The sequence below is a fragment of the Gossypium raimondii genome, chromosome 9 (assembly GCF_025698545.1).
Source record: "Gossypium raimondii isolate GPD5lz chromosome 9, ASM2569854v1, whole genome shotgun sequence".
Taxonomy (NCBI): domain Eukaryota; kingdom Viridiplantae; phylum Streptophyta; class Magnoliopsida; order Malvales; family Malvaceae; genus Gossypium; species Gossypium raimondii.
In genome coordinates this window covers 45,741,827-45,767,200 of record NC_068573.1, presented here as the reverse complement: position 1 = coordinate 45,767,200, position 25,374 = coordinate 45,741,827, and the positions used below count along the sequence as shown (strand labels likewise).

Here is a 25,374-nt window from a genome sequence, read left to right as displayed (position 1 = left end):
GTGTTTATGCCTAAACTAATTCTAAGTTCAAGCTATGTGACATGTGTTGCTTTTATTTAAAAAATTTCATGAATTTTGTGAGGCCTGGGCCGAAAATTTCACGTTAGATCATTAAAAATTAGGTCTTGACAAGAAAATATGTATTTTTTTTTTCATTTTAAAAAAATTAACAATATTTTATGTATCACCCCTCTGGTGAAGGTTACATGAAAAGCTGCCTAAAGATTAGATGTTCGTTTTTTGTTCAAGAATAGTTTAACCTATTTATTTATTTGTTAGGAACTAGCATTGACTATCTTGTTCTCTTATCTATTTTAGCATAATAGAAAAAAAAAACCTCACCTGTAAAATTAATTGTAGCAGCCACGCCGAAAAAACAAAGCAAATCAGCAGGAGTTGTAGAGAGACATGAAGAGGCAGCAAAGCAGTTGTTGGAAAAAAAAATAATAGCAGCAGGGTTGCAGAGAGACGTGAAAAGGCAGCAAAACAGTTGCCGAAAAAAATAACAGCAGCAGGGGTCGCAAAGAGACGTGAAGAGGTAGCAATGCAGTTGCCGAAAAAAATTTAATAGCAGCAGGGCAGAGACATGAAGCAGCAAAGCAGTTGCCGGAAAAAAAAATAATAGCAGCGGGGAAAAGACGTGAAGATACAATTTTTATTAGGGTTGAATAATTTTTAATTGGAATTTTAGGGATTTATGGTTAAAAAATCTAATTAAATGAGGTGTAAATGACATGTAAAAATTAGCTGACATGTCATTAAATGATTAAAAAATCTAATTAAATGAAGTGTAAATGACATGTAAAAATTAGCTAACATGTCATTAATTGATTGGGAAGGGACACGGGTAGCGTGGCGTAACTGTTTGATACAATTATTTTCTTTAATTTCAAGAGCAAACTCTTTCACGAGACTCTATAAAATTTATTATTATTATTAAATTTACAAGTACTTGGTAAAATTTTATTAAATATCATATTTAAGTTTCAGTTTCTAAGTATTTTTTAGTCGGTATAAATCAATTATTGGTGAAATAGATCGAAATTTGAGCAAAAATAAAACTTATGCTATGTGGTTTCGATTTATGCTTGGAATAGAATCATCTACCATGTCTAAACCCTTTAAACATGAATAAGTTTGATGGAGTTGGCTATATAAATTGGGTTTGTGGAATTAGTTAATAAGTCATACATGCTTCATGATATGGCACATGCTGTTTTGTAATTTTTGGCTGATTCTACGAATTAGCTTCTTGTTTCATTCTAAAAAAGAACATAAAATTGTAAACTACACTCTTTTACTTGATCCTATGTTATTGATGAAATATCTTTCATCAATACAGTCCATCCGAATGAATCCTTAAAACATAAGATTTGATCCAATTGAGCAGAGGTTATGTAGGGTTGTTACTGGGCCCTCATCTGTAATCTGGTCATTCAATTTGCAGACTCAATTCAATGCATATTGAAATCTCTAGACCTGGCCTGTAAGACCCAAAGAAGCTTCATTGGAATTTGCCTTCATCTTCTTCTTCACCTTGGATTTAGAATCATCCAAGTACTGTTGGTAAATGTAGGAAAGGAAACCCCAAATAGCCAACAGCATAGCCATGGCCTTAATTCCATCCATCTTATCATGGAAGAATATGACAGCAAGAATGGGAACAACAGGCGAAGTCAATGTACTAATCACATTGGAGAACAAAGATGATACTTCAAATATCAATCCCAGCAAACCTATTGATGCAACCTGCCATGTCACTGCTGTGAAAATCAATGTCATCATATAGGATACTTTTCCTTCTTTATATTCCTTCATTTCCTTGGACAAACTTCTCCATTCTCCGCTCGCAAATAGCCCGACCACACACCCACAGGTGGCCACGAACGAAGGGTAGATTTGCATATCCAGGACGGCGGAGAAGGTCTCTCTTTTTATAACCTTTTCAAATGACAATTGCACCAGTGAAAGGTACAAGGAGTAGGTGGCTGATGCCCCGACGGTGCATAGGAATCCAATCACGTACTTCCCTTTGGAGACCGTCGAGGCATTCTCGGAGTCTGAATTAACTGCTAGGAGGGAAGCAGAGATGGTAAGTAAGATCACAGAGTTGAGTATAAAAGGAGAGAACTTTTGGGAATTAAGGAAGAAGGAAAAAACAGCATTGAAGGCCAACTGTGTCGCACAAAGCAGCGAATACGTCGAGACCGGAAGGTACAAAAGGCCATACGAGTACATCAAGTTATCACCCGTCAAGAGTAAGCCAAAAGCAGAGTAGAGAAAAACAAGGGTCGAAATCTTCGGTCGCCTTGGGACGGAAGTAACACTCACGGGGACAGATTTAGCAAACGGTGAGAAGTAAAACAAGAAAGGGAGCAAAATTGGGAAGCCAGCTGATTGAACAAATGTTGCCATCCATTTACTGTTCCCACCTTTATCAAAATACAATCTTCCAAGCAAAATAGCAGCAGATTGGCCAGAAATAAGAAAAAGGATGTAACTTATTACACGAATCCACCACTTGTAATGTTTAGGCTGAGACTGATTTGTAAAAGGGATGTCTTCATCTTGGTTCTGGCCAACAACTATTACATAAACAAAGAAATTTGCAGACATGAACACTGGGGTTTTTGCTTCAGTTCTAACAATTTTATTGAACATAAGCATGGAATAACTATGTTCCTCAAATGGTGTTTCATAACTAACCTCTTGTTTGCAGTTCAACCGTTTGAGCTTCTTCCATGAAGGCGGTGCAGATAATAATAAAACCTGTATAGTTAATTGAGAGATAAAATGCCTTTTTTTCTTTTTCCAGTTATTGGGAAAGAAGAAAGAGCAGTAAACAGATATAAAGATATATTGAACTGATTTAAGCTGAGAATAAGATAGTGTTCAAGTCATTGATGCGTTGCGGGTAAAGACATGTTGAAAGAGATGGGCTTCTTTTGTTGGCTTAGGCATAGCAAGTTGTTTGAATTTGCGGCTTGGAAACAGAGACTAAGAGCCGAAATTTTATTTTTGGTCCAAGTTGACAACTTACGTTTTTCCAAAAAATTAGGGGTAAAATCTCAACTTAGGCACAATTAATTACAATCTAATTAATTATGGGAGCTACTTGAGATAATAAAGGTTTTTTTTATATTAATTAGTGGTTGAGGATCCGATTCTTCGCCTTGGTATGGAGTAGCTTTATAAATCGAGATCAATATCTATACTTATAATAACCTTACGAATATGAATGATTAATTATTAAATTAGCTCCTAAATACTTTGAAATATATATATATATATATATTTAGATGTTTGACCATATTAAAATTCTTTATTGCTGGAAAGCTTACTCATTTTATAACTTAGTTTTCTACTTAGCCGGTTTTATTGGTCAACAAATAATATAATTAGTTTTCTACTTACCCGGTTTTATTGGTCAACAAATTATATAATTAAGGTCAAAATACATACTTCATCAATTTCTTGATAGGTTATTGAGATTACATAGCGTGACAGTGTTTGATGTTGAAACCTTTCAAAATCTTGGCAGTATTTCAATTGTGACTATTAAATGTTTTCAAATTTAATTTTATTTAAATTTTATTATATAAAGATTTTTTAGAACTAATTTATCTTTAAATATATTTTATTATGATTGTGTTTTACGATGCTTTTCTAATTGTAAATTATTTGAGTATATATTGTTTAAAATTGTAATTATAGGGGTTGGTTTGGATATTTACTATATATGTTTTTTTTGAGAAAAAATTAATTATACAAAGTTAAATTCTCTAAAAGATAATCTTCAAATAGTTTAAGACCAAAACTCCCATCACGAACTATCTTAACAAGTCTATTTGTAATTTTATTCTCCTCGCGAGAGATATGTTGAATTTTTCAATGTCTTATTGAGTCCAAAAGCTGGTGAATTCTCTTAACAAGAACCGAATTATAACCTCCCAAAGATACGTCTTGAATAGCAATAACGGCTTCAAGATTGTTCGTCTAAATTAGCTCATTACGGTAGCCTCATTGCAGAGTAAGTTTCAAACCATCTAGAATACCCCAAAGTTCGACGTCAACGACCGTGCACATGCCTGAGTATCTGCTAAAATTGCAAATCCACTCTCCATTATGATTACATACAAATTCTTCGACAACAACAAATCGTCTTCGATTCTAACCAAACCATCTGTAGTTAGTTGTACATAATTCCTTGCTGAATCCGATCTCACAGCAAGCTTCGTGAACCATGCTTAAAAGATTTGGACGCAGAGGTTATATCATGTCATTTTCAACAATCAATAAGATATTAAAGAAATGATATCAATAGGCAACCAACGATTATCAAGTGGATTATAAATTAGCCAAATTAAAGTCTTGGAAACTATCTCCACAACCTAGATAAAATAGAGGGACTATTCATAGAATTTGACTTATAATTGAAAACTAAAAAAAGAAAGGAAAAAAAAAAGGTCGATAAAAATGTAATTACCCCATAAACAAGCGCTTAAAATTTTTTACTACGTTTGTAACGACTAGAGGGAGCAGAGACTGCAATTCTTATGATTTAAGAAGCTATGCATGTGAAACCAGCAAGTTGACGATGCATAATGCAACATCACATAACTGGAAAACACTGTAATTCTGTTCCGTCAATGGCGACGCTTCTTCCATATCCCCAAACCCTTCCTCACACGTCGTCGTTCCGTCCATAACCGCAGTCAACCAAGCACCAGCACTCCCATATTTGCCTTCTAAAAACGCCGCAACAGCATCCACCAGGGTGATAACCCCATCGGAGTAAAGCACATCACAGTCCCTCAAGCAAGCCGAAGCAAAAGGATGACCCCACGTTTCGTTTCTCCGCAACTCTTTGATGACAGAAAGCGTGTGAGTCGCATTTTGTAAAGCTAACTCCATTGCAATTATTGCTAGACCTTGAAGGTTTGTGGTACGGCTGACTGGGATTTCCTGGAGAGATGCCGAGCAGAACGTGTAGTTGAAAACGGTAGATTTGTCGGAACATGTTTTGCAGGTTTTGTTGATTAAATCAACGGAGAACGTTCTTGTTGCAGAGATTTCATCATAAGGAGTCCATAAGAAGAGGAAGAGAAACAAGAAGAAGAAGCAGAATGATAAGAAAGACACGTGCCAATGCCGCAGCATGTTTTTCCCTTAGCTGTTGTTCTGTTGTTGTCAGTCCTGTTCCTGCATCATGTAACAAAATCTATCTATATATAATTGGATAATGATTAGCGGGGATGGCAAAGTGAAAATTAAGTATTCAACCCGATAGGATTTAAAAAAAAAAAAAAAAAACCCGGCTTGGGAAATGTTGGGCAGGTATAATTCAAAATTGATCAGTTTCGTCGGGGCTCCGGAATTATTACAAAAATAGGAAATATATTATTTTAATTAAGAATGATAATAATATAAAAGTATGAGTAGTGTTACTATATATCATTTTCACTCCATGACACATAATTAAAATTATATGAAAAATTAATTGAATCATTTTGCTGAAATAATTTTTCAAAATTAAATTACATATCAGATGCATTAACGATTTATTTAACTTTTTATACAAAAATTGTGACAAATCAATACAAAATTTAGCATAGTATTCATTTTCAAGGTTAGGTTTAGGTTCGAGTCAATTTTCAAAACATACTCCGACAATATGTTGGGTCGAAAAAAAAAAAACTGCCCCATCAGATGCTGCCACTGTTTCTAATGGTTAGGAATTTTGTATTCCAAGGAAGCTTCCTATAAGTAGCTCAAAAGTAATTGATTCATTTTGTACCAGAAAAAAGGAACAAAACTATTCTCCGAAGATCCAGTGATATGGGAAACATGAAGAAGCTTATGATATAGTTGATAAGCTCACATCTCACATTGTGGAAAATGTGAAGGAAAGTTCAATGGTATCATCCAAAACCAAAAAACAGTAACTAAAAATGCCCCCATCAATGAGCTTTATGTTTTTAAGCCAAAGAGTTTAATTTTGTCACAAAGTGCATCTGTTTTATGGCATGGTGGAACCCTTGATGTACTTGAATTTCTTAGTGAGAATTTTAAGTTGAAGCCTCACTTTTTTTCCCCTTTTGTGTTGTTTCAAGTTTTAAGAAAGTTCCTTGTTTCCCTTAATATGTACCACATAAAATGCCAAACTCATCAACATTTTTGTTCCATTGTAATGGTGCTAGGGAAAAGGCAATATTTAAAAAAAATTAAATATATATATTCAACTAATTAAAACATAAAATCAAATCAGTATAAGGCACAATAGATAAATAATTGGAAAAAAAACTCATACATCATAAATCCGTATTCTTAAACTTGAACATACTTAAAAGACGCTAATATGTTCTGACACACTCAAACTCACATCCTCCTGCATTAGCAACAATACTCATACCAATCGAGCTATAACTTAATCGCGACTAAAATAACTTAAAACTTTGTAAAATTTTACCGTTTTATTTAGATAAATCTTTATATTTATTACATTACATCCAGATACCTTTTCTTTTTAATTCTGTAATCTAATTAAAAATTTTAACCCAAGTAACCTGGACATGAATTGGGCTTTAAAGGTTTGTTCCATGGGCTGATTCGATGAGGCAGCCTCCACTAACTGTGGGTCATGAGATTTAACTCAAATAGTCCGCCCCAAGCCCTGCCCTTAGAATCAGATCTTACTAGTTTCAACGTAGATTAGGGAGAGAAAAAAACAGTTAACGTTCACCAGTTACCAGCGATCCAATTTTTTTGTTGACAAAATCTTTTAAAAAATACAAAAAATTAGGAAAGATAAAAAAGAAAATTTGTATTTTAATTTTATTCATGAATTTAATTTGATCTAAAAATTAAAAATGATATAAAAATAATAAATTTTATGTAATTTGATATCTAAATAAAATAATAAATTTGTAAATCTAAATCTATTTTTCAATATAAATTTAAATTGACACATTCACATACTACACTACCATAGAGACAAACTTACGGATTGAAGATAAATATACTCTTTTTCAATCAATGAACCAACAACTTAAATTCATTAATTATATAATTTTAAATTCATACTAAAGATAATCTTTGATATAGATCTTAATAGAAGTATATAGTAGATAAATTGATAAACCTTGGACCTTCAAGAGACAACAGTGGAACATGTACCAAACTCCATTGCTGAGACAAAAAGTTGTGGAAAGTAGTTGCAATAAGCATAAACCAAAAAAGAGGGACATTAATCAGTAGAAAGCTAACACTGTGGCTTGCTTCCATGGTGGATCCCAACAATAAATTGGAGAGCGAGGGACGTTATATAAAATTCTAGACGTAAAAACAAGCGTAATTCAATTCAACCCTGAAATGAATATATATATATATATATAGATGGAAAAAGAGGAGAGGTTAGACGTAAACTGAAAAAAATTAATATGCTAAAATAAAATACGAAATAAAATTGAAATAGGGTTAATAAAATAGAAATAAGTAATTATAAATCGAGTTCAGGCTCGAATTCTATAGATAATATGGATGGTGTTGCCTATAATGAAGGGATTTTAAGTTCAACTAACCTATTTTCAAAAAAGAAGTGGATAAATAAAGATGTATGACCCCCTAAAATGGTAAATTTTAATTTAGGTTCTTTATAATTTATAAAATTTTAAATTAATAATGGTAAAATTGTATTTTGTCATTTCAAAAATGATAAAAATTAATATAACTCTTTAAAAATTAGAAAGATATAGGATATTAAAATGATGAAACTGTATTTTTACTACCGTAAGATTATACAATTTAATTTTGGTCATCCAAAAAATAATTTTTGACTTCACCATTGTTGATACCAATATGTTTTTAATATATTTAAAGAATAAAAAATAATTACCTCTAATATGGCATATAAGTATTGTTTTTTATTGCCATAGTATAGTTTAATGTTAACATTGTTGATTGACTTGGATTCTATTAAATAATTTTTTTTAAGAAAAATAAGTGCATCGAATAAAAAGATAAGAATTCCCCACAAATCCACTCGACATAATTTCATGGCATTACTGCCTTCATGATCCCATGAATGGCTAAGCCATCAATCAACGGATTAAGAGGTTAATTATGCTCAACATTAAATAAATAAATAAATCGATTGATTTTATTTGTTTGATAATACGCATTCATAAGAGTTAATTCCATATTGATATTAATTAAGATGTTTTATTCTGATAATAAACTAAAATTAATAAGAGATCATACAAATTTAATCGATATCTAGTGTATAATAAATTTTTTATTATATCATTTAAAATATGTTGATCGTTAATATCGATATCAATTAAAAAATAAAAGGTGGAAAGAATAATACAACCTTCGAAAACAAGAAATATTAAATAATACATATTAATAATTAAAATAACACATTTAATATTTTCAAAGTTCCAACATCGCCTATTTTTAAAAATCAAACAACGTTAATCTCACGCGCATAAAGCTCCAAAAGGCTGAAAACCTGATACACCTTCCTCACGTGTCTATTTAATTTTACAAAACACCAACGAGGGCCATTCTCACGTGCTATTCCATAACCTCTCTCAGCTACACCAGGTCTTTCTTCTACGCGCTTCAAATTCTTCACAACGGCGTTTATAGCACACACTTCCTCGAGCCGAAACTCAAATTTCATCTCCTTCATTCATTCCCAGTTTCTTTGAGTTCGAATTTTTGTTTTCCCCAAGCCCCAACTCTAATACTAAATAGAATTGGGCATTGAAATTTTTTCCTTTTATGGAATCTCATTTCGAGACGGCCTCGCAACCCGACCCAGCCACAGATGCTTACACATTCCTCGAATTCAACACCCAACTCGAGTCCGATTTTGGCTACACGGACTCTCGAGACCCGATTTGTTCTTGGCCGACACCCTACGACGCCACCGCCGCTGATCGCTCCGGCTCCGACACTGCTGCCTCCTCTCCCTCTACTGCTTCAAAAGGAGCTGCCCGTGGCGTAAATAGTAATAACAACAGCAATAGTTGTAGTGGAACCGTGGTTGATGCGTTAGCTACGGGGATTAGTGGATTGAATTTCGAGGAGACAGCTGGGGATGAGGATGATGGTTATGAGTACGGAAAAGGGGATTCCGTCGAGCACTCTTGTCGGTATTGTGGGGTTTCAAACCCGGCTTGCGTGGTTCGCTGTAACGTCCCATCGTGTAGGAAGTGGTTCTGTAATTCAAGAGGGAATACATCTGGCTCGCATGTTGTTAATCATCTCGTAAGTCTTCTCCTTTTATCCATTATCTTAAAAAAATTGCTTATTAGGTTTAAATGGATATTACATTGGTGTTGATTTGCAAGTTGAAGATTTATGTTTAAATATGGAAGGCATCTGTTACGGAGAGAGTGCATTAAGTAGAAAGGGTGCTTTAATTTTAGGGTGTCGACTTTGAGGTTTGTTCTTTTCTTTTCTTTTTGGAGCTTAATGTAAGTGTATGTCGATTTAGAAACGATATGATTCGTATTAACTGTCTATGATACTTTTAGCGGTTAAATTTTCCTTCCAAGTTAAAATATGCAGTCTTGAAGGTTTAAACTAGGTAATTCGGCTGGTGATTTTGACTCAATAATGGAATATGGTTCAGAAAGGCATTAACAAGTTCATGAAATGATGGCACCATTTAGTGACTCCCCTTCCTCTTATAGGCTATTCTAAGATTAAAATAATAGAGTTTCATTTGACTTAATTGAAGCTAATTTTTGTCCTTCATTTCCTTGAGGATGCTAGGCTACTACGCTCCTGATGTTGATAGTTGGTACTGAGAGAACTGTTTTTTTCTTAAATAAAGGGATTTTCTATAAGGCAATCAGAACTCAGACATTTCTCTTAATATCTTCGGACAGATCTTTATGTTGGATTGTTGCTAGTACATGATTCTGCAGGATCTTTGTCGATATTTGTTGAAGGAAAGGGATAATATAGAATGCTATCAGAAGCCAGCCCTTCATCTAGAAATCATGCGACAGACCATTTTTTCTTGTTGGAATTGTAACATGATTTACCTTTTTGTTTCACTCTAGGAATTAGTTTTGTTTGATTCACTTACATGTTGAGGATCAGTGTTGATTGTTGCAACTGTTAAGCACACCTGTGCTTTTCTTATGCTTTAATCAAATCTGCTTGTATCTTGATATCCTTCTTTCACAGCCATGGTGTGTTCTCTCGCATCTACTGGTTTTGCAATATGACTTGCTTGTTTGTTTGTTTTCTCTTTCCTTGTCCAAAATACATTGCAATCTTGAAACCAGAAGACCTGACAACAGAAATTGCAACCTAATAGTGAGCATTATCTTACATGAACAAAAACAATTGTTTTCTGGTTTCTTCAGTCTAGGGATGATGCTGTGGGAAAATGGGATTAAGAGAACTGGGACTAAATTTTGTGATTCAGTAAGTTTACATAATGTACCCTTGTTATTCTGTTTGAAAAAAGGTACTTCCTGCCCTGGTGGCTTTGGTTTTACTGTGTTTGATAAGTTCCAGTTTAGTTGTGTACTTGCCATTGTTCCATGCATATATGCTTCTATGCTCAAACCACTATTGCATCTGAGTTTCTTTTACTAAATTTATATGTTATCAACTAAGATAAATGAAGTATTTATGAACAAGTGTACTAGATTATCCAGTTGGAGATAGTCACTGGATATTGTTGATTATTGAGTTTGTTTTTTGTTCCCTTTTAGGTACGAGCTAAACACAAGGAAGTCTGCCTTCATAAGGATAGTCCTTTGGGAGAAACAATTCTTGAATGCTACAACTGTGGATGCAGAAATGTTTTCCTTCTTGGTTTTATATCTGCTAAGACAGAGAGCGTTGTTGTTCTTCTTTGTAGAGAACCTTGTTTGAATGTTAATGCTTTGAAGGACATGAATTGGGACTTGAGTCAGTGGTGTCCCCTTATTGATGATAGATGCTTTTTGCAGTGGTTAGTTAAGGTTGGTGTTTCTTTTATCATATGACAGTCACCTGTTGATTTGAGGACTTCCTAATTATTTCAATCTCACAGGTCCCATCTGAACAAGAGCAGCTAAGGGCACGGCAAATAAGTGCTCAGCAGATAAACAAGGTAGAAGAGCTTTGGAAGACAAATCCTGATGCCTCCCTTGAAGATCTTGAGAAGCCTGGCATAGATGATGAACCTCAACCTGTGGCCTTGAAGTATGAAGATGCTTATCAGGTGCCCAGTTTTGCTATAATTTCATTATTTTGTTTTACTTTCGTTTATTATTGTGAGAAGACAAGAAATTGCATCTTTCCTTTGCAGTAATAAGTTGATGATTTTCTTTGCAGTATCAAAATGTTTTTGCTCCACTTATTAAGCTTGAAGCTGACTATGATAAAGTATGTATAATCCTGTTCATACTTGTTATTTTAATATGTAATTTTCATGCCTAAATCAGATTTTCATTTTCGGCAGATGATGAAAGAATCTCAAAGCAAGGACAATGTCACCGTTCGATGGGATATTGGCTTAAACAAGAAACGAGTTGCATATTTTGTTTTTCCAAAGGTGCCTTACTTCTGTGATTTAGTAATAATTTTCACTTAATTTATTCCTTTACATAATTGTGTTCTTGGTTTATCCCTCCCCCCTTCTCTCTCTTTATGCCAATGTCTCTTGTTTTTAAGTTAATAAATATTAAACCTGATTTTGTGGTGCTGTAGGAAGACAATGAGCTGCGTCTAGTACCTGGTGATGAGTTGCGACTGCGTTATTCAGGAGATGCTGCCCACCCAGCATGGCAGGCTGTTGGGCATGTGGTATGTGTCCTTTATGAGCTTGCCTATTTAATTCTGGTTTTGATGTATGCCTGTACTTATGTGATGTTGATTCTATGTATTGTTTGTAGAAACCTGATAATATTTTATTATATTCTTCATCACGTTTCATGCATCTGGTGCACCTCTGAGAAATATACTTACAAAACTATCTCTCTTGTTTCAGATCAAGCTAACAGCACAAGAGGAAGTTGCACTTGAGCTCCGTGCTAGTCAGGTAGTTTTGATATTTCTCCGTTTTGTTGGTTTATTTTGGCTTTTGGCAAGTACTTAAGAAATTGATGCTTATTTCTGTTGTGGTGCAGGGAGTTCCTGTTGATGTCAGCCATGGATTCAGTGTTGATTTTGTCTGGAAGAGTACAAGCTTTGACCGGATGCAGGGGGCAATGAAAACATTTGCAGTTGATGAAACAAGTGTTAGTGGGTAAGTTAGATATTTTGTTTTCTCTGGATTTCCTTTTTATTCTAGATTTTCATGGCAGATATCTTCATATATTTTTTTATTTGCCAGTTTCATGTGCTAATATTTTCATTTTGTTTACATTCTGGGCTAGCATTTTTAATAAATCTATGAAGGAATTTATTTTTGAAGAATAAAAGGGTTTCTTTAAATGGTTGGCTTCATTGCTTTTATTCTGTCTTTATTAATGGCAAATTTTGGCCACTCTCATTTCAACTGCCTTCTAGCATTTAAAACTTTATGTTTCTTATTGCAAATCTGTTGGACTTGAATTGTCGGTTCCTTCCAAGTAAACTAATCTGTTTGTTTCTTGCAGATATATTTACCACCACCTTCTTGGCCATGAGGTTGAGGTTCAAATGGTTCGTAATACACTCCCTCGACGTTTTGGTGCACCTGGTCTGCCAGAACTGAATGCATCTCAAGTATGGCTGTTTGGCATCTGCTTGGCATCATATGATTTTTGTTAACTGTTTTTCACATCAAATTGTCTTGACCTTTTGTTGGACAGGCTTTTGCTGTAAAGAGTGTTCTTCAGAAGCCAATAAGCCTGATTCAAGGGCCCCCTGGCACTGGAAAAACTGTTACTTCTGCTGCCATTGTTTATAACATGGCTAAACAGGGTCAGGGACAGGTAAGAAACTAAATGAGATTGTTATAGTGCATTTTTTATTTTGTCTCTAGATCTGATATTTCTTTCTCTTATCAGGTTCTAGTCTGTGCTCCAAGTAATGTGGCTGTTGACCAGCTAGCTGAAAAGATAAGTTCCACTGGGTTAAAGGTAGAGAAGTTAGATTCTGCTTGTGGTAGTGCTAGTTGTGGTTAAAACTGTTTTGCCTTATTATTGTGGTAATTTTAGGGCTTTCTTAATCATCTTCCTTTTGCATGTGTCTTGTTCTTTAGGTTTTGGTTGTTACTAATACAATGAAAAGATTTGGAGAAAATGTACTGTACTGCTGTCAAAGAAGCCTAATTTAGTTTAAGCTTATTTCCAGTGTCATTCTTTTCTTTGTTATGATTAAATAATAACAACTGTGATGAGTGTGCTGTTTTCTTTTCTTTCTTTTTCCCCATTAAGTATCTTATTTGCATTGCTTCCCTAGTTGTAGCTTGTCTACCTGTAAGATATCTTCTTCTCTAACCTAGTTTTAATGTCAGCTAACTATTGTGATTTTCAGTAGTGGATGCTTGGTGTCTCTTCTATTTTACATTTTTCTAGATGGAGGTTGATGGTTGGTAACATAAAGCAATGGCATGTTTAAGGTTAAAACAAATTTTGATCAACTGCCAAGGTGCTTTGGAAGCTAGCAATTCTTTGAAAATTGCACTAATGTTATTAATTCTTTAAAACTTGTATTTATCTGTAAATGGATACTTCTTTGCCAATGTGTTTTTTTTCGTCTGAAGGTTGTAAGGCTTTGTGCGAAATCAAGGGAAGCTGTGAGTTCTCCTGTTGAGCATTTGACCCTGCATTATCAGGTTTGTGGTGTCTTAGTCTGCTACCCATTGCTGTTCTATATTGATTGTGTTGTTAATATTTGCTTTTACTCTATACAGGTTCGACATCTTGACACATCTGAGAAAAGTGAACTTCACAAGTTACAACTATTGAAAGATGAACAAGGTCGGGATAATTCTCCACATTGCCCTGCTTAAACTGGGATGAAAGAGAAGGAACTTCTCAATTAACTTACAGAGTGACAGTGAATGTGCATGTCTTGTCTGAAATTGAAAATGTTAACCTCCCCTGAACTTTATTTATCTAATGCTAAAACGCCTTATTATTTTAACCATAAATATTGCAGGTGAATTGTCAAGTAGTGATGAGAAAAAGTACAAAGCACTAAAGCGAGCAACAGAGAGAGAAATATCCCAAAGCGCTGATGTCATTTGTTGCACTTGTGTTGGGGCTGGAGATCCTAGATTGGCAAATTTTAGGTTCCGCCAGGTTGAATACATCAGATATGTAGTCTTCGATAAACACTAAACAAATAAAGGCACTTACACTCTTTTTTCTCTTATTTAGGTACTTATTGATGAGTCTACTCAGGCAACTGAACCTGAGTGTCTCATTCCTTTAGTTCTTGGAGTGAAGCAGGTAATGGAATATCAAACCTAGTGAGACATGATTTGTCTTTCCTCCCTTAAATCTTTGTTGTTCGGTCTTCTAATGTGTAAATATATTTTAGGTTGTTCTTGTTGGTGATCATTGCCAACTTGGTCCTGTTATCATGTGCAAGAAAGGAGCTCGTGCTGGGCTAGCACAATCTCTATTTGAACGTCTAGTTTTACTTGGTGTTAAACCAATTAGATTACAGGTGATGTACCTATATGTTTGTTGGTTTTGCACTTCATGCAAGTGTGATTGCTAATAGAAAATACGTGTCTGATAGTAAATGTCTGTTCAATTTTAGGTCCAATACCGTATGCACCCATGTTTATCAGAGTTTCCTTCTAATAGCTTCTATGAAGGCACATTACAAAATGGAGTGACAATCAATGAAAGGCAATCATTGGGCATTGATTTTCCTTGGCCTGTGCCTAATCGTCCCGTGTTTTTTTATGTACAGGTATTGGAACTGTGGCGGATAGTGTAATCACAAGACAAATTATCTTTGGTCTCCCGTGCATATTCTTTTTTATTTATCGCTGTGTGTGTGGCGGTGGTTTGGGAGAGGAACAAAAAGAGAACAATATCGTACTGTTCTTTCCATGGTTATGCCTTGTAATTGCATAGTTTTTCTTAGATGGGACAAGAGGAGATTAGTGCTAGTGGAACATCATATCTCAATCGAACTGAGGCTGCAAATGTTGAAAAGATTGTTACCACATTCTTGAGGAGTGGTGTTGTTCCTAGTCAGGTGATTTTGTGGACTTAACCTTTTAAATTTTATTTTCAGATTGATATCAGGCAGTATTCTAACTTTTGATTAACTGTGTTGATATATTACAGATTGGGGTCATAACACCGTATGAGGGACAAAGGGCATATATTGTAAATTATATGTCAAGAAATGGTGCTTTGAGACAGCAGCTTTACAAAGAAATTGAGGTAATTTGTGGATTTGAATTGTATGATATTTGCCCATTTATGTAGTTGTATATTATCTAATTTGTTGGGTTTATATCAGGTTGCAAGTGTTGATTCGTTCCAAGGACGGGAAAAAGATTACATCATCTTGTCTTGTGTGAGAAGTAATGAACATCAGGTTGGTTAACATATTTTTTCAAGATGTGAAATAACATTTGAAGCATCTTCATTAATGAGTTTCAATTTTGACTCAGTTTATCAGTCTCTCTGAATCTCAGTCTTATGTCAAACTAATATTCAATTTCTGCACTATTCATAAGTTTGTTGAAAGTTTTTCTTTGTGATATTTTTCATTTGTTTGATGGATTAACCTCTAGTTATGGTGTTCGTTCCAAGTCTAATACTAATATTTTAACCCTCTCTGTCCTCTCTCTCTCTATATGCTTTAATTATGGAACAAACTAACATGCTACTTTTAAACTGTTCTATAAACTTTTTAGGGTATTGGATTTCTAAATGATCCCCGCAGGCTTAATGTTGCCTTAACACGTGCTCGATATGGTATTGTAATTCTTGGAAACCCCAAAGTTCTTAGCAAACAACCTCTGTGGAATGGTTTATTGACACATTACAAGGTATCTTCCTGATTATTTTTGTAGCTATGCTACTGCTAGTATATGCAAATGTTAGCGTGAACCTTAGTGTTCATTGTGCCTCGGAGAAACTCATTATCCTGGTTGCTGAGCCCTTTCTGCTAAGTTTTGCAGGAACATGAGTGCCTCATTGAAGGACCCCTAAATAACTTGAAGCAGAGTATGGTTCAATTCCAAAAGCCCAAAAAGGTTTGTCTATGGAATGAAAGGATAGTAGGATAGTGCCTGTTATCTGTTAAAATTGTAAGCTTTTTCTTTTGCATGGTGCCTCTCCCAATTTATTTTTAGTTATTAGATGTTGAGGGCTTGAGGCTAATGTGAGTTCAAATCTTTCTTATAGGTGTACAACAATCGAAGAGTTTTCTTTAGCCGTGGACCTGGGATTGTGCCTAGTGATAATTTTGCATCTGCTGCCTCATCCAGTCCAAATGCGGATAGAAGAAATAGTCGTGCTCGGGGTAAGCTCTTGAGCATCTTGAGTTTACAACTTATATGCCATTTATATCATTACATTTGGGACATGCAAGTGATATGTCTTGTACTGACATGCAGAAGAACAATAGATTATGCCTTTTTCACATGTATTATTAATGTTGATGGAGATTATTCCCTGCTTATAATATAGTGTGAGCCTTCTCATGTTGCCAAAGCAGGTGCGTATATGCCTCCCGGTCTTCCTAATGGTACTCACAAGCCTGGGGTTCAACCTACCAGGTTCGAAATGCCCCAGGTTCCTCTTCAACCATTTCCTGGTCCTCCTTCCCAACCTTATGCTATTCCAACTCATGAAGCTGTACATGGACCTGTGGGAGCTGTTCCTCAGGTCCCACAACCTGGAAACCGAGGCTTTGGAGCTGGATGTGGTTATGCTGGTGCTCCAATCAGCAGTCTTCTCCAGCACCAGCAAGGCACACCACAGAATGCTGGAACTCTTGGATCTGCTTTTAACTTCCCTCTGGAAAATCCAAGCGGCCAGCCATCTATGGGTGGTCAATTATCTCAACCTGGATTTGTGAATAATGTCTGTACTTATATCTTTTCCATATTATTATTGTTCTACTTCTTCTGTCTTAATACCGTCTTTGACTTCATGGGACTCTGAGTATGTTTATTATTATCTTTTAAAGATGGCAATCCAAAGGCCAAGCCGATCATTACATGATGGATTTTCAAGGGGGGTAATGTCCCAGGTATTTTATTTTTGCAGCAATCTTTATCATTTATTCTATAATTGCAATTTATGTTTATTGGTTTATTTGAATATTCGACAGGACTACTTGGGTGATGACTTCAAAACCCAAGGCTCACATGTTCCTTATAACATTGCTGATTTTTCTACACAGGTATAGGCTGTTGACTTATATTTTTATTATCAATAATATCTTCTCAATCCCGTTTGACATACATTAGTTAGCGGGGTTTGGTGGTATTTGACTGCCATTTATTGGAGATTGCATCATCGCCTATTTGCCAAGCCTCAGTGTTATGGTCTAAAATAAGTAGAAGGGAAATAGAAGGTAAAGTTCAAACTTTCAACTAAAATGGCATTGTTGTCGGATGTTTCCTTAGAGGACATTAAAGCATTAGACAGTTGTTAAAGATGTTCAGAATAATCTGTTTCCCATGAGTTTTTCTCTTTGTAATTTTTCTGTCAATAAAACAAGAAAGTTCCTTTCGGTGTTTGACTTCTGGTTTGACAATGTGGGTTGCTTGGTTATGATTCATGTGCAGGTTTCACAGGGTGGGTATGCTGCTGATTATGCCACACAAGGAGCACAGAGTGGTTTTCTAGGGAACTTCCTAAACCAGAATTCTCAAGCTGGATATTCTCATTTTGGCACTGGAAATGATTTCATGTCTCAGGTTTGCTGAAATTGCCATGGTGTAATTAGTTACTTTTTTCCTGGTTTTCTTCTAACGGGATTCTGTTTTTGCAGGAATACATGAATCATGGATCACAAGGGCTGTTTACTCAGGTTGGCTTTAGTGACCCTTCACAGGATGATGCATCACGGAGCCATTTTGGTGTGAATCCCAACCAGCTTCAGTCTCAGGTTGCTTCTTGTACTATCGCATATTGATAGGGAATTATTGTCTATAAAATTATCATGCTTGCAAGATTTTAAAATTCGTTTTCTAACTAGAAAGCAGCCCAGATATTCTTGTGAATTTGAACTGCTAGTCATTGTCTGTCGGCTAACAATCTGTTGCATATTTTCTGACTTCATTTTTGGGCTACACACACATTGACCTTTTAAAGTTCTTTTTCCGTGTTAAATCTATGTCTATCCATTTGCAGGGTTTTCTGAATTCTCTCTACTCCCAGCCCTTTGCTCAGTTCAACAAACAGCCACTAAACTTGCAGGCTCCTCAGCAGGGACATGGCTCCCAAAACCAGAAACTTCAATTTAATGGTTAAGAATAAGGATGCATAGGCTTTAACAGGTTATAGTGTTTACAATTAGCAACTTGGTTTGCGCTGCCCTTGTGTGCCCAAATATAATCCCAATCTGAAGTGTAAAATATTTGCCGGTTTGAGGTCAGTTTTTGAGTTCTGCCCATATCCCCATAAAATGATTCCTGATGGCAGGAATAGCTGTAATTGAAGGGTAATATATGGCAATGGGGGCTATATGTGAACACATTGGCTGAGAAAGAAAAAGGATAACCCCAGATACCTTTGAATTGTTTTGGAGAATGATTATTGATTCAAGAGAGAACCATTACATGATAAGGTTTTTCTCGAAAGGGTTTGCTGATAAAAGACTCCAGGCCATAATGGCCATTGATTTTTCAGGTTAAATCCGTCTGTAATAGACACAGAAGCATTTTAGAGGTGAAAATATTTTTATATAGTATGCCAGGAAAATCGCCTGTCCCTTTCAGCTCATCCTTGACATGTAATTGTACTCTTTAGTATAGGTCGGAAAAATGTTTGAAGCGGTTCATGGTGCTTGTAGATGTGAGAAATTGGGTTTGTTTGACAATGGAGTTGCTCCCCATAATATGTAGAATGACATCAATGTTTTTAATGCCGTTTGTCTGAACTGATGACTGCTTCTGGTATTGTATTTCTTTTCCGTGGTTTTCCCTCAAGGACAGGATGAACTCGAAATGAGGCAGGCATTTCTTTAATTCCAAACTGAAGTCACTTGAGATGATGGATAGTATGGATTCAGTTCAGATATTTAATTTTTTATTTTATTTTATCTGGATATGCTGATATTATTAGTATTTGAATATTTGATATCCAGGTCCACGGTAGAAGGTTCAAATGTTTAATTTTAAATAAATCAAGAACAAAAGTTGATTTACCAACCCATGTCCTCAAATAGTTTACATGCCCTAAAGTAAATTAGTATATATAAAATATAATCAGATCCATAATTTATTAAATAATTATAAATAATGATCTGTAAAATTTGTTTTATTGTATAACTATATAATTTTGTAATAAGAAAAATAAATAATGTTAGTAAAAAATCATTATCTAAATTATAAATATATTTAAGATGAGTTATAATTCTCATATTGAAACATAAATATAATAAGTTCATTACAAAGAAAACCTTAACTTATGACTAGATGAAATAATTGCAAATGTTGGGATGCCTGAAACTATTTATGGGTTAAGTAGTTTATTCAGTCAGGTTAACTCGAATTTAAATAAATTTAATTTAATATATTGTATATAATATTAATATAAAATATATTTTATTATTTTCTACGTAATAATATTGGGTTTTGGATTCACCAGGCTTGAACTTGTTATTATTATTTTTAAGATCTAGCCTTGGCCAGCTTAACTTATAGACAAATGTAACTGATCACTTTTTTATTGATTCATATAACTCATTGATTTTTTATATATTATTCCTAATAATCATAATATAAAACAAATACTATGATATAATATGAATTTAATAGAAAAACATACAGAATCCATTAACAAGCTTCATCTAGATTTCAGGGACATCGAAACAAAAACAATGGTTCCGGCTGTTTGTATTGAGGTTTTACATTATGCTTAGTTATTGTAAAAGCTAGATAACTAATCAGAGTGGCGCAGCGGAAGCGTGGTGGGCCCATAACCCACAGGTCCCAGGATCGAAACCTGGCTCTCTGATAGAGAAGACAGAATAACAGTAAAAGTGGAGGATGAATATGAAGTCTTACCATTTTATTTTAGTATTCACCTATTCTACTCAACAAACAAACAATAAATTTCATTAGACTATATTACAAAATATATCATAATTCGATCCAGATTTCGACTCGAAAAAAGTCTATTTATATACATTTTTAAAGATTTTTAGAGAGGGAATTGTTCTGATTAAATATACACGACACTTTTTTTTCACCTCCTTTATCAGGGAACTCCTTTTTTTTCTCTAAACCCAAACCACCAATATGAAGAAAGAGATGAACTGACCAACTCAACTACAGTTAAATTTTATTCGATCAAACTATTTATTAAATTTAATAATAAATTACTTTTTTTTTAATTCCTAAAAAAGCAGCCGAACAAATTAAAATAGATATATAGGAAGGGGAGAAAAAAACAAGAACAAAAGCAAAGATTACTTGGGAGGGATGCCATATTGCCATGCCACCTTAAACAACTACAAAAGCTTACAATAGAAAATAAAATATTATTTTTGTAATATTAAAAGGAATAAATTATTTTGTACACCTTTCTTACCATATCATCTATATTTTGCCCAATTAAAATAGACACATCATCATTTTATATTCTTCACCCAACCATCAAACTTTTCACGGTAAACCCAACATCAAATTCATCTAACATTACTGTGTGAAATATATATCCAACACTTTGTCGTATTTATTAATTTTTCTTCTCAACATATGTATTGAATTTACTTATTTCTCCGATTCCAAATCTAATTACAACACTAAAAACTCTGCTTTATTTAATTAAGGTTATTTTTGTATTTTCTCCATTATCTTATTTTTATCTTATAAATAGACATGATTAGATTAATATTAAGGAACTTGGACCTAGTCGTTCGTTGTTTTATTTTATGAGGCTTTAAACTCTCTTTTTTAGTTGAAGTAATTCTATAAATTTGTGAGATCGAATTGCCTTTTAATATTTCTTTGCTCTTTAATATCCGCATATCTTTTGATTTAATTACAATTGTTCAGATTTGTTAAATATTCAATCGACTTTTGATAGCTTTAAAGCGATTGCATTGTCAATTAGATAATTAGTTGATGGATTGATTTCTAATATTTATGACGATTGCATGGTATTTGTTCTAACTTAAATAAACTCCGACAACACGTTGATGTGTTAGAATTAGGTCTCTTTCCTTCTTAAGGCTAAATTAAATTGTTAAGCGATCATTGAAGGATTGTTTGTCAATAAAGAAAGTAATTAAGACGATTGTTTTGATTATTGAGAAGGTAAAAAGAGATGAGGTTACTAGGCGGTCGTTAATGATCAAATCCTGAATCAAGCCGAGAGTTTTTCCTCATTTATTTTCTTAAGTGGTTTCTTTTTTACCTTATTTTAGTTTTAGTTTTAAATTTTAACCCCGCTTATTTATTTTTATTTTACTTGTTCCTATTCGTTGTTTTCTACTAATTTTCTTCTAAGTAGGTTTTATTTTTTCTGGTTCGACAACCATAAAACAATGTTGGATAAACTTAATTTGATAAATAAAATGGCTATAAAATAATTTCACAAGAAATACGGATGTGAGACAAGTGGGACTACACTATTGTTCCACGTGAATATACATGTTATTGTTGTTGTTGGTTGCCTTGTAGTTTGAGCTAGAATCCTATCTACGTGTTAATAGTTGAAGCAGCCAACATGCTCAACACTTTTTACAACGTGTTGCTCTAACGCCGCTGCATTTAATAACGAATGTTATTATTAAATTTCATGAAAATAGAATATATATAATCATAAGTAAATATTAGAGCAATTACAAAATAAATTTAAATTAGTATAAAACACAAATAAACGATAAATATACTACACTCAACACTCGTTCATAATTCGTGTATTTTACTATTTAATGTAATAGATCTATTTAAGAAGCAAAAATTTTCTTTTATAAAAATAATGATTTGAATGAATCTTGTTAATGGAAAGAAAATGGAGATTTAGAGAGGCGGAGATGTCGAGGTAGTTGTCATGTCTTCTCTATTGATTACGAATAGGTGTTTAGAAAAATGTTTGCAAGTCACGAATTCTCTTGTGATTGGTCATCTATCACTAGAGTTAAGAGTTATGGGTGTTACATTACCGATCAAACAGACATAAATTTCAAACATTTCGTATCATATAATTAAAATTATAAACATACCTAATTTAATCCATTTGCCTAGTTTATGAATATTTAAACATCAATTTAACATGCCATAATATACTTCAAGCACAAACACATATTCATATGTATATACCAACCAATATTAAACTTATAACCTCATTTACAATCAAACCACAAAATAAGCATTATTTAGACACCCTAGGTACATGCCGACACAAAAGATAGACATCACCACATTTGAGTTAATTCAATATTTAAAGATAAGAGATTACAAATGTATATTTGAAATATAAACACATATTAATATTATTTAAAAATCACAACTACCATATACCAACTCTTTGAATTCATACATAATAGCATATCATATTTCATTTGTTTCACAAATATCCCAATTCTCATACTTGCTATATAAATAGCTGTTCACAATTTGTTTCAATAGCATTATCCATTCCATATTCAATTCATGAGTATATAACTCATATATTCTATGTATTTACAACATATTTCACATTCTATTTTTAATTCACTATATCACTTCCATTTCTCATATCATGTCATTTCAATAACAATTATAGAACTTTATTATTTGTTTATCCCTATTAACACGACTCGGACTTGAATGGATACATGATCCAACCAAACACACCAGTTTGGCACCCAGTGCCTCATTGGATAAATCTGAAATAATAACTGCGCCTAGCACTTTATAAATTTGACACCCAGTGTCTCATCGGTAAAACCGAAGTAAATTGGCACCCAGTGCCTCATCAACTCGAAGTTGAAAAAATCCTTGAACTCTTCCAATCCTATGGCATGACATCTATATCCGACTCAGCCCGATACAGTTAATAGGGTTTAATTTCACAATTCAAAAACAACCAATATCCAATATCAATTTTCATATAATCACATATACACATGAATTCAATTCAAATCAAATAATCAATACATTCCTAATAAATATATATCAATTCAATCCATTTTAATCAACTTTAAATCAATTCAATAATCATAGTGCAATATACTCACCTTAACCACTTACCATATACATTAACTTAAAATACAACAATTAACAACTAAGTTCGGATTATAGAAATACAAATCAGAAATTTTGAGCTATTCGATGTCGATTTTATCTTTCCCTTTGTTAGTTGAGGATTCAGGTACGACGTTAGCTACGGAATTAAAATAATTAAAATTCATCAATACAACACAATTTAATTTCATATTGAATATTTTAATTTTTACTCAATATTTGCCTAAATTTCAATTTAGTCCCTAAACCGAGACTAACTTTATTTATTCACAATTAATTCTATATTTTCATACAATTTTCACCTTAAACTAAATTTAACTCTCTTCTGCTCAAAATTTACAATTTATTCTACAATTTAATCCTTTTTTCATTTTTAACTTAAAAATCTATCAATTTAATCTCTAATACTAAAATTATTCAACATTAACAACACTTAAAAACTTAACTGAGATTCGAAAACATAAAATTACAAGAAAAAAAACTAAATTGACTAACTAATTAAACTTAGAAACTTTAAAACCCTAAAACCCTTCGTCTCCTTATTTCTCCTTTTCTTTCTGTTTCGTTTTGGTTTGGCTTTCTTTTTCAGTTACTTAGTCATTTGTTTTATTATATTTACTTTATTATTATATTATAATATATATACTATTTAAGTAACATATTATAATATATATTTTAAGTTAAATTTTATAATAATTTCATCCTTATGCCGCCTCATTTATAAACTATCATAAAATTATTTCTTTAGTCCTTTTAATTTTTCTTTAATCTATAATTCAACTTCCACCCTATATGTTAGTTTTTATTCCTAATTTCTCTTAATTCATGCAAATTCACTTAAATATTTATGAGTCCGATTTATGGTAATAGAGTCTAAAAAATACACTTTTCGATACTCGTGACTATCGGCCCGACCCATGAACAGGTCTAGGCAGGGTTGAAGTCAGAAAATATTTTATGGGACAAAAATTGAAAAATGTGATTTTACAATTATACTAATTTATGATTTCCTGAAAATTAGAAAGACTACACAATAAATTTTGCATTTTGGGGGAGAGGACAAGGTGACTCAACCTACTCCTTCCGCCCCTAAAACGAGTGACAATAGTCTTATCAAGTAAAACTCAGATTAATGAAGCGGTAGAGTTTGGCCGAGCCCTACTTTTTGACTTGATGTATTGTCTAACTTAGCAATTTCTTTGACCTAATATATCAAACAAATTTTGTATAATCCAAAATACGTGTTTGTACTCTCTTCTATTTTTTTTTTTATCAATTTCCTCATTTTATTTATTTTTCTTTGACTCGGTTGCAAAGGCGAAGTTAGGAGGTTAGTAGGGGCTTTGGCCCCTAAAAATGAAATTTTTTTAGCTTAAACCCTCTAAAAATGATAAATTAATAAATTAATTTATAATAAAATTATATTTTGACTCTTAAATATAAAAAAAATTCTATTTAATCCCTTAAAAATAATGGAATTATAAATTAATAATTACATTTGAATCTCTTAAAAATTTTATAATTCATCCACCCCCAATAAAATTCTTAGTTTCATCCTTATTTTAAACATATCAACACTAGAGCGAAATACGTGAAAAGTCCTTGTTTGAGCGTATTCAAAAGCTTTGTAACTCTTATTTAAATATTTTAAAAAATTTAACTCCCATGTCAACAAACATTTAACCTTAAATAAGATTAAAAAAGAAAAGAAGTAAAACAAGTCAGCATACTCCATTTGTCTATGGATGACTTGTTCATTTCGACTTGTTTTCTAATCTCTTAATTCGATGCTAAATACTAGATCATTAAGTCACATGCATTTTTTATTGGTTAAGTCGAAAGAAGTTGATTGATTGAAACTTGGGTTGAACTTGTTGAATGTTAGATGTATGTGGACCTCCTAACAAATAAACAATCTGCTAACTTTGAAATTATTTAATGAGTAAAGAACGAGAAAAAGAATAAAAATTTGTTGGCTACACAAAGAATCAAATTCGGAAGACAAAATTTCATATTAATAAATAAATAAATTAGGTAGGCCACTAATT

The 25,374-nt window shown here is 33.3% G+C and overlaps 3 protein-coding genes across 7 annotated transcripts; 1 reads left to right on the top strand and 2 right to left on the bottom strand.

Annotated features, from left to right (window-relative positions):
- Positions 1-1,235: 1,235 nt before the first annotated feature.
- On the bottom strand, positions 1,236-2,871 carry LOC105800300 (probable purine permease 11). The gene is made up of 2 exons (XM_012631335.2): positions 2,707-2,871; positions 1,236-2,585 (listed from the first exon to the last, which is right to left on the bottom strand). Exons 1-2 carry the CDS (start codon positions 2,741-2,743, stop codon positions 1,474-1,476), a joined length of 1,149 nt encoding a protein of 382 aa, XP_012486789.1. The 5' UTR covers positions 2,744-2,871; the 3' UTR covers positions 1,236-1,473.
- A 1,452-nt stretch (positions 2,872-4,323) lies between these two features.
- LOC105800299 (putative invertase inhibitor) lies at positions 4,324-5,260 on the bottom strand. The gene has a single exon (XM_052620730.1). The coding sequence runs from the start codon at positions 5,158-5,160 to the stop codon at positions 4,570-4,572; it is 591 nt and encodes a 196-aa protein (XP_052476690.1). The 5' UTR covers positions 5,161-5,260; the 3' UTR covers positions 4,324-4,569.
- A 3,343-nt stretch (positions 5,261-8,603) lies between these two features.
- On the top strand, positions 8,604-19,191 carry LOC105800298 (regulator of nonsense transcripts 1 homolog). Of its 5 annotated transcripts, XM_012631329.2 has the most exons (30): positions 8,957-9,276; positions 10,389-10,449; positions 10,743-10,994; positions 11,066-11,236; positions 11,350-11,400; positions 11,477-11,569; positions 11,725-11,820; positions 12,005-12,055; positions 12,144-12,262; positions 12,615-12,723; positions 12,810-12,932; positions 13,008-13,079; positions 13,706-13,777; positions 13,856-13,922; positions 14,104-14,246; positions 14,325-14,396; positions 14,488-14,616; positions 14,713-14,868; positions 15,046-15,159; positions 15,252-15,350; positions 15,430-15,507; positions 15,830-15,964; positions 16,097-16,171; positions 16,323-16,440; positions 16,636-17,003; positions 17,110-17,172; positions 17,254-17,325; positions 17,714-17,845; positions 17,920-18,036; positions 18,282-19,191. In XM_012631329.2, exons 1-30 carry the CDS (start codon positions 9,107-9,109, stop codon positions 18,399-18,401), a joined length of 3,498 nt encoding a protein of 1,165 aa, XP_012486783.1. In that variant the 5' UTR covers positions 8,957-9,106; the 3' UTR covers positions 18,402-19,191. The 5 variants fall into 5 exon arrangements, 4 of the variants coding, with proteins under 4 accessions (XP_052476639.1, XP_012486781.1, XP_012486783.1 ...); XR_001135787.2 differs by lacking the exons at positions 10,389-10,449; positions 18,282-19,191 and adding an exon at positions 17,393-17,499 and having other exon boundaries at positions 8,604-9,276; positions 17,920-17,936; XM_012631327.2 differs by lacking the exon at positions 10,389-10,449 and having other exon boundaries at positions 8,611-9,276.
- Positions 19,192-25,374: the final 6,183 nt, after the last annotated feature.

Bases quoted from the DNA above. Each gene is read 5' to 3' on its own strand.
- LOC105800298 (XM_012631327.2), top strand. From the start codon at position 8,788: ATGGAATCTCATTTCGAGACGGCCTCGCAACCCGACCCAGCCACAGAT. The intron at 12,933-13,007 runs GTAAGAAACTAA...TTCTCTTATCAG, and splicing joins CTAAACAGGGTCAGGGACAG to GTTCTAGTCTGTGCTCCAAG. The intron at 16,172-16,322 runs GTTTGTCTATGG...TCTTTCTTATAG, and splicing joins AATTCCAAAAGCCCAAAAAG to GTGTACAACAATCGAAGAGT.
- LOC105800300 (XM_012631335.2), bottom strand. From the start codon at position 2,743: ATGGAAGAAGCTCAAACGGTTGAACTGCAAACAAGAG. The intron at 2,586-2,706 runs GTTAGTTATGAA...TTTATGTAATAG, and splicing joins GGTTGAACTGCAAACAAGAG to TTGTTGGCCAGAACCAAGAT.
- LOC105800299 (XM_052620730.1), bottom strand. From the start codon at position 5,160: ATGCTGCGGCATTGGCACGTGTCTTTCTTATCATTCTGCTTCTTCTTC.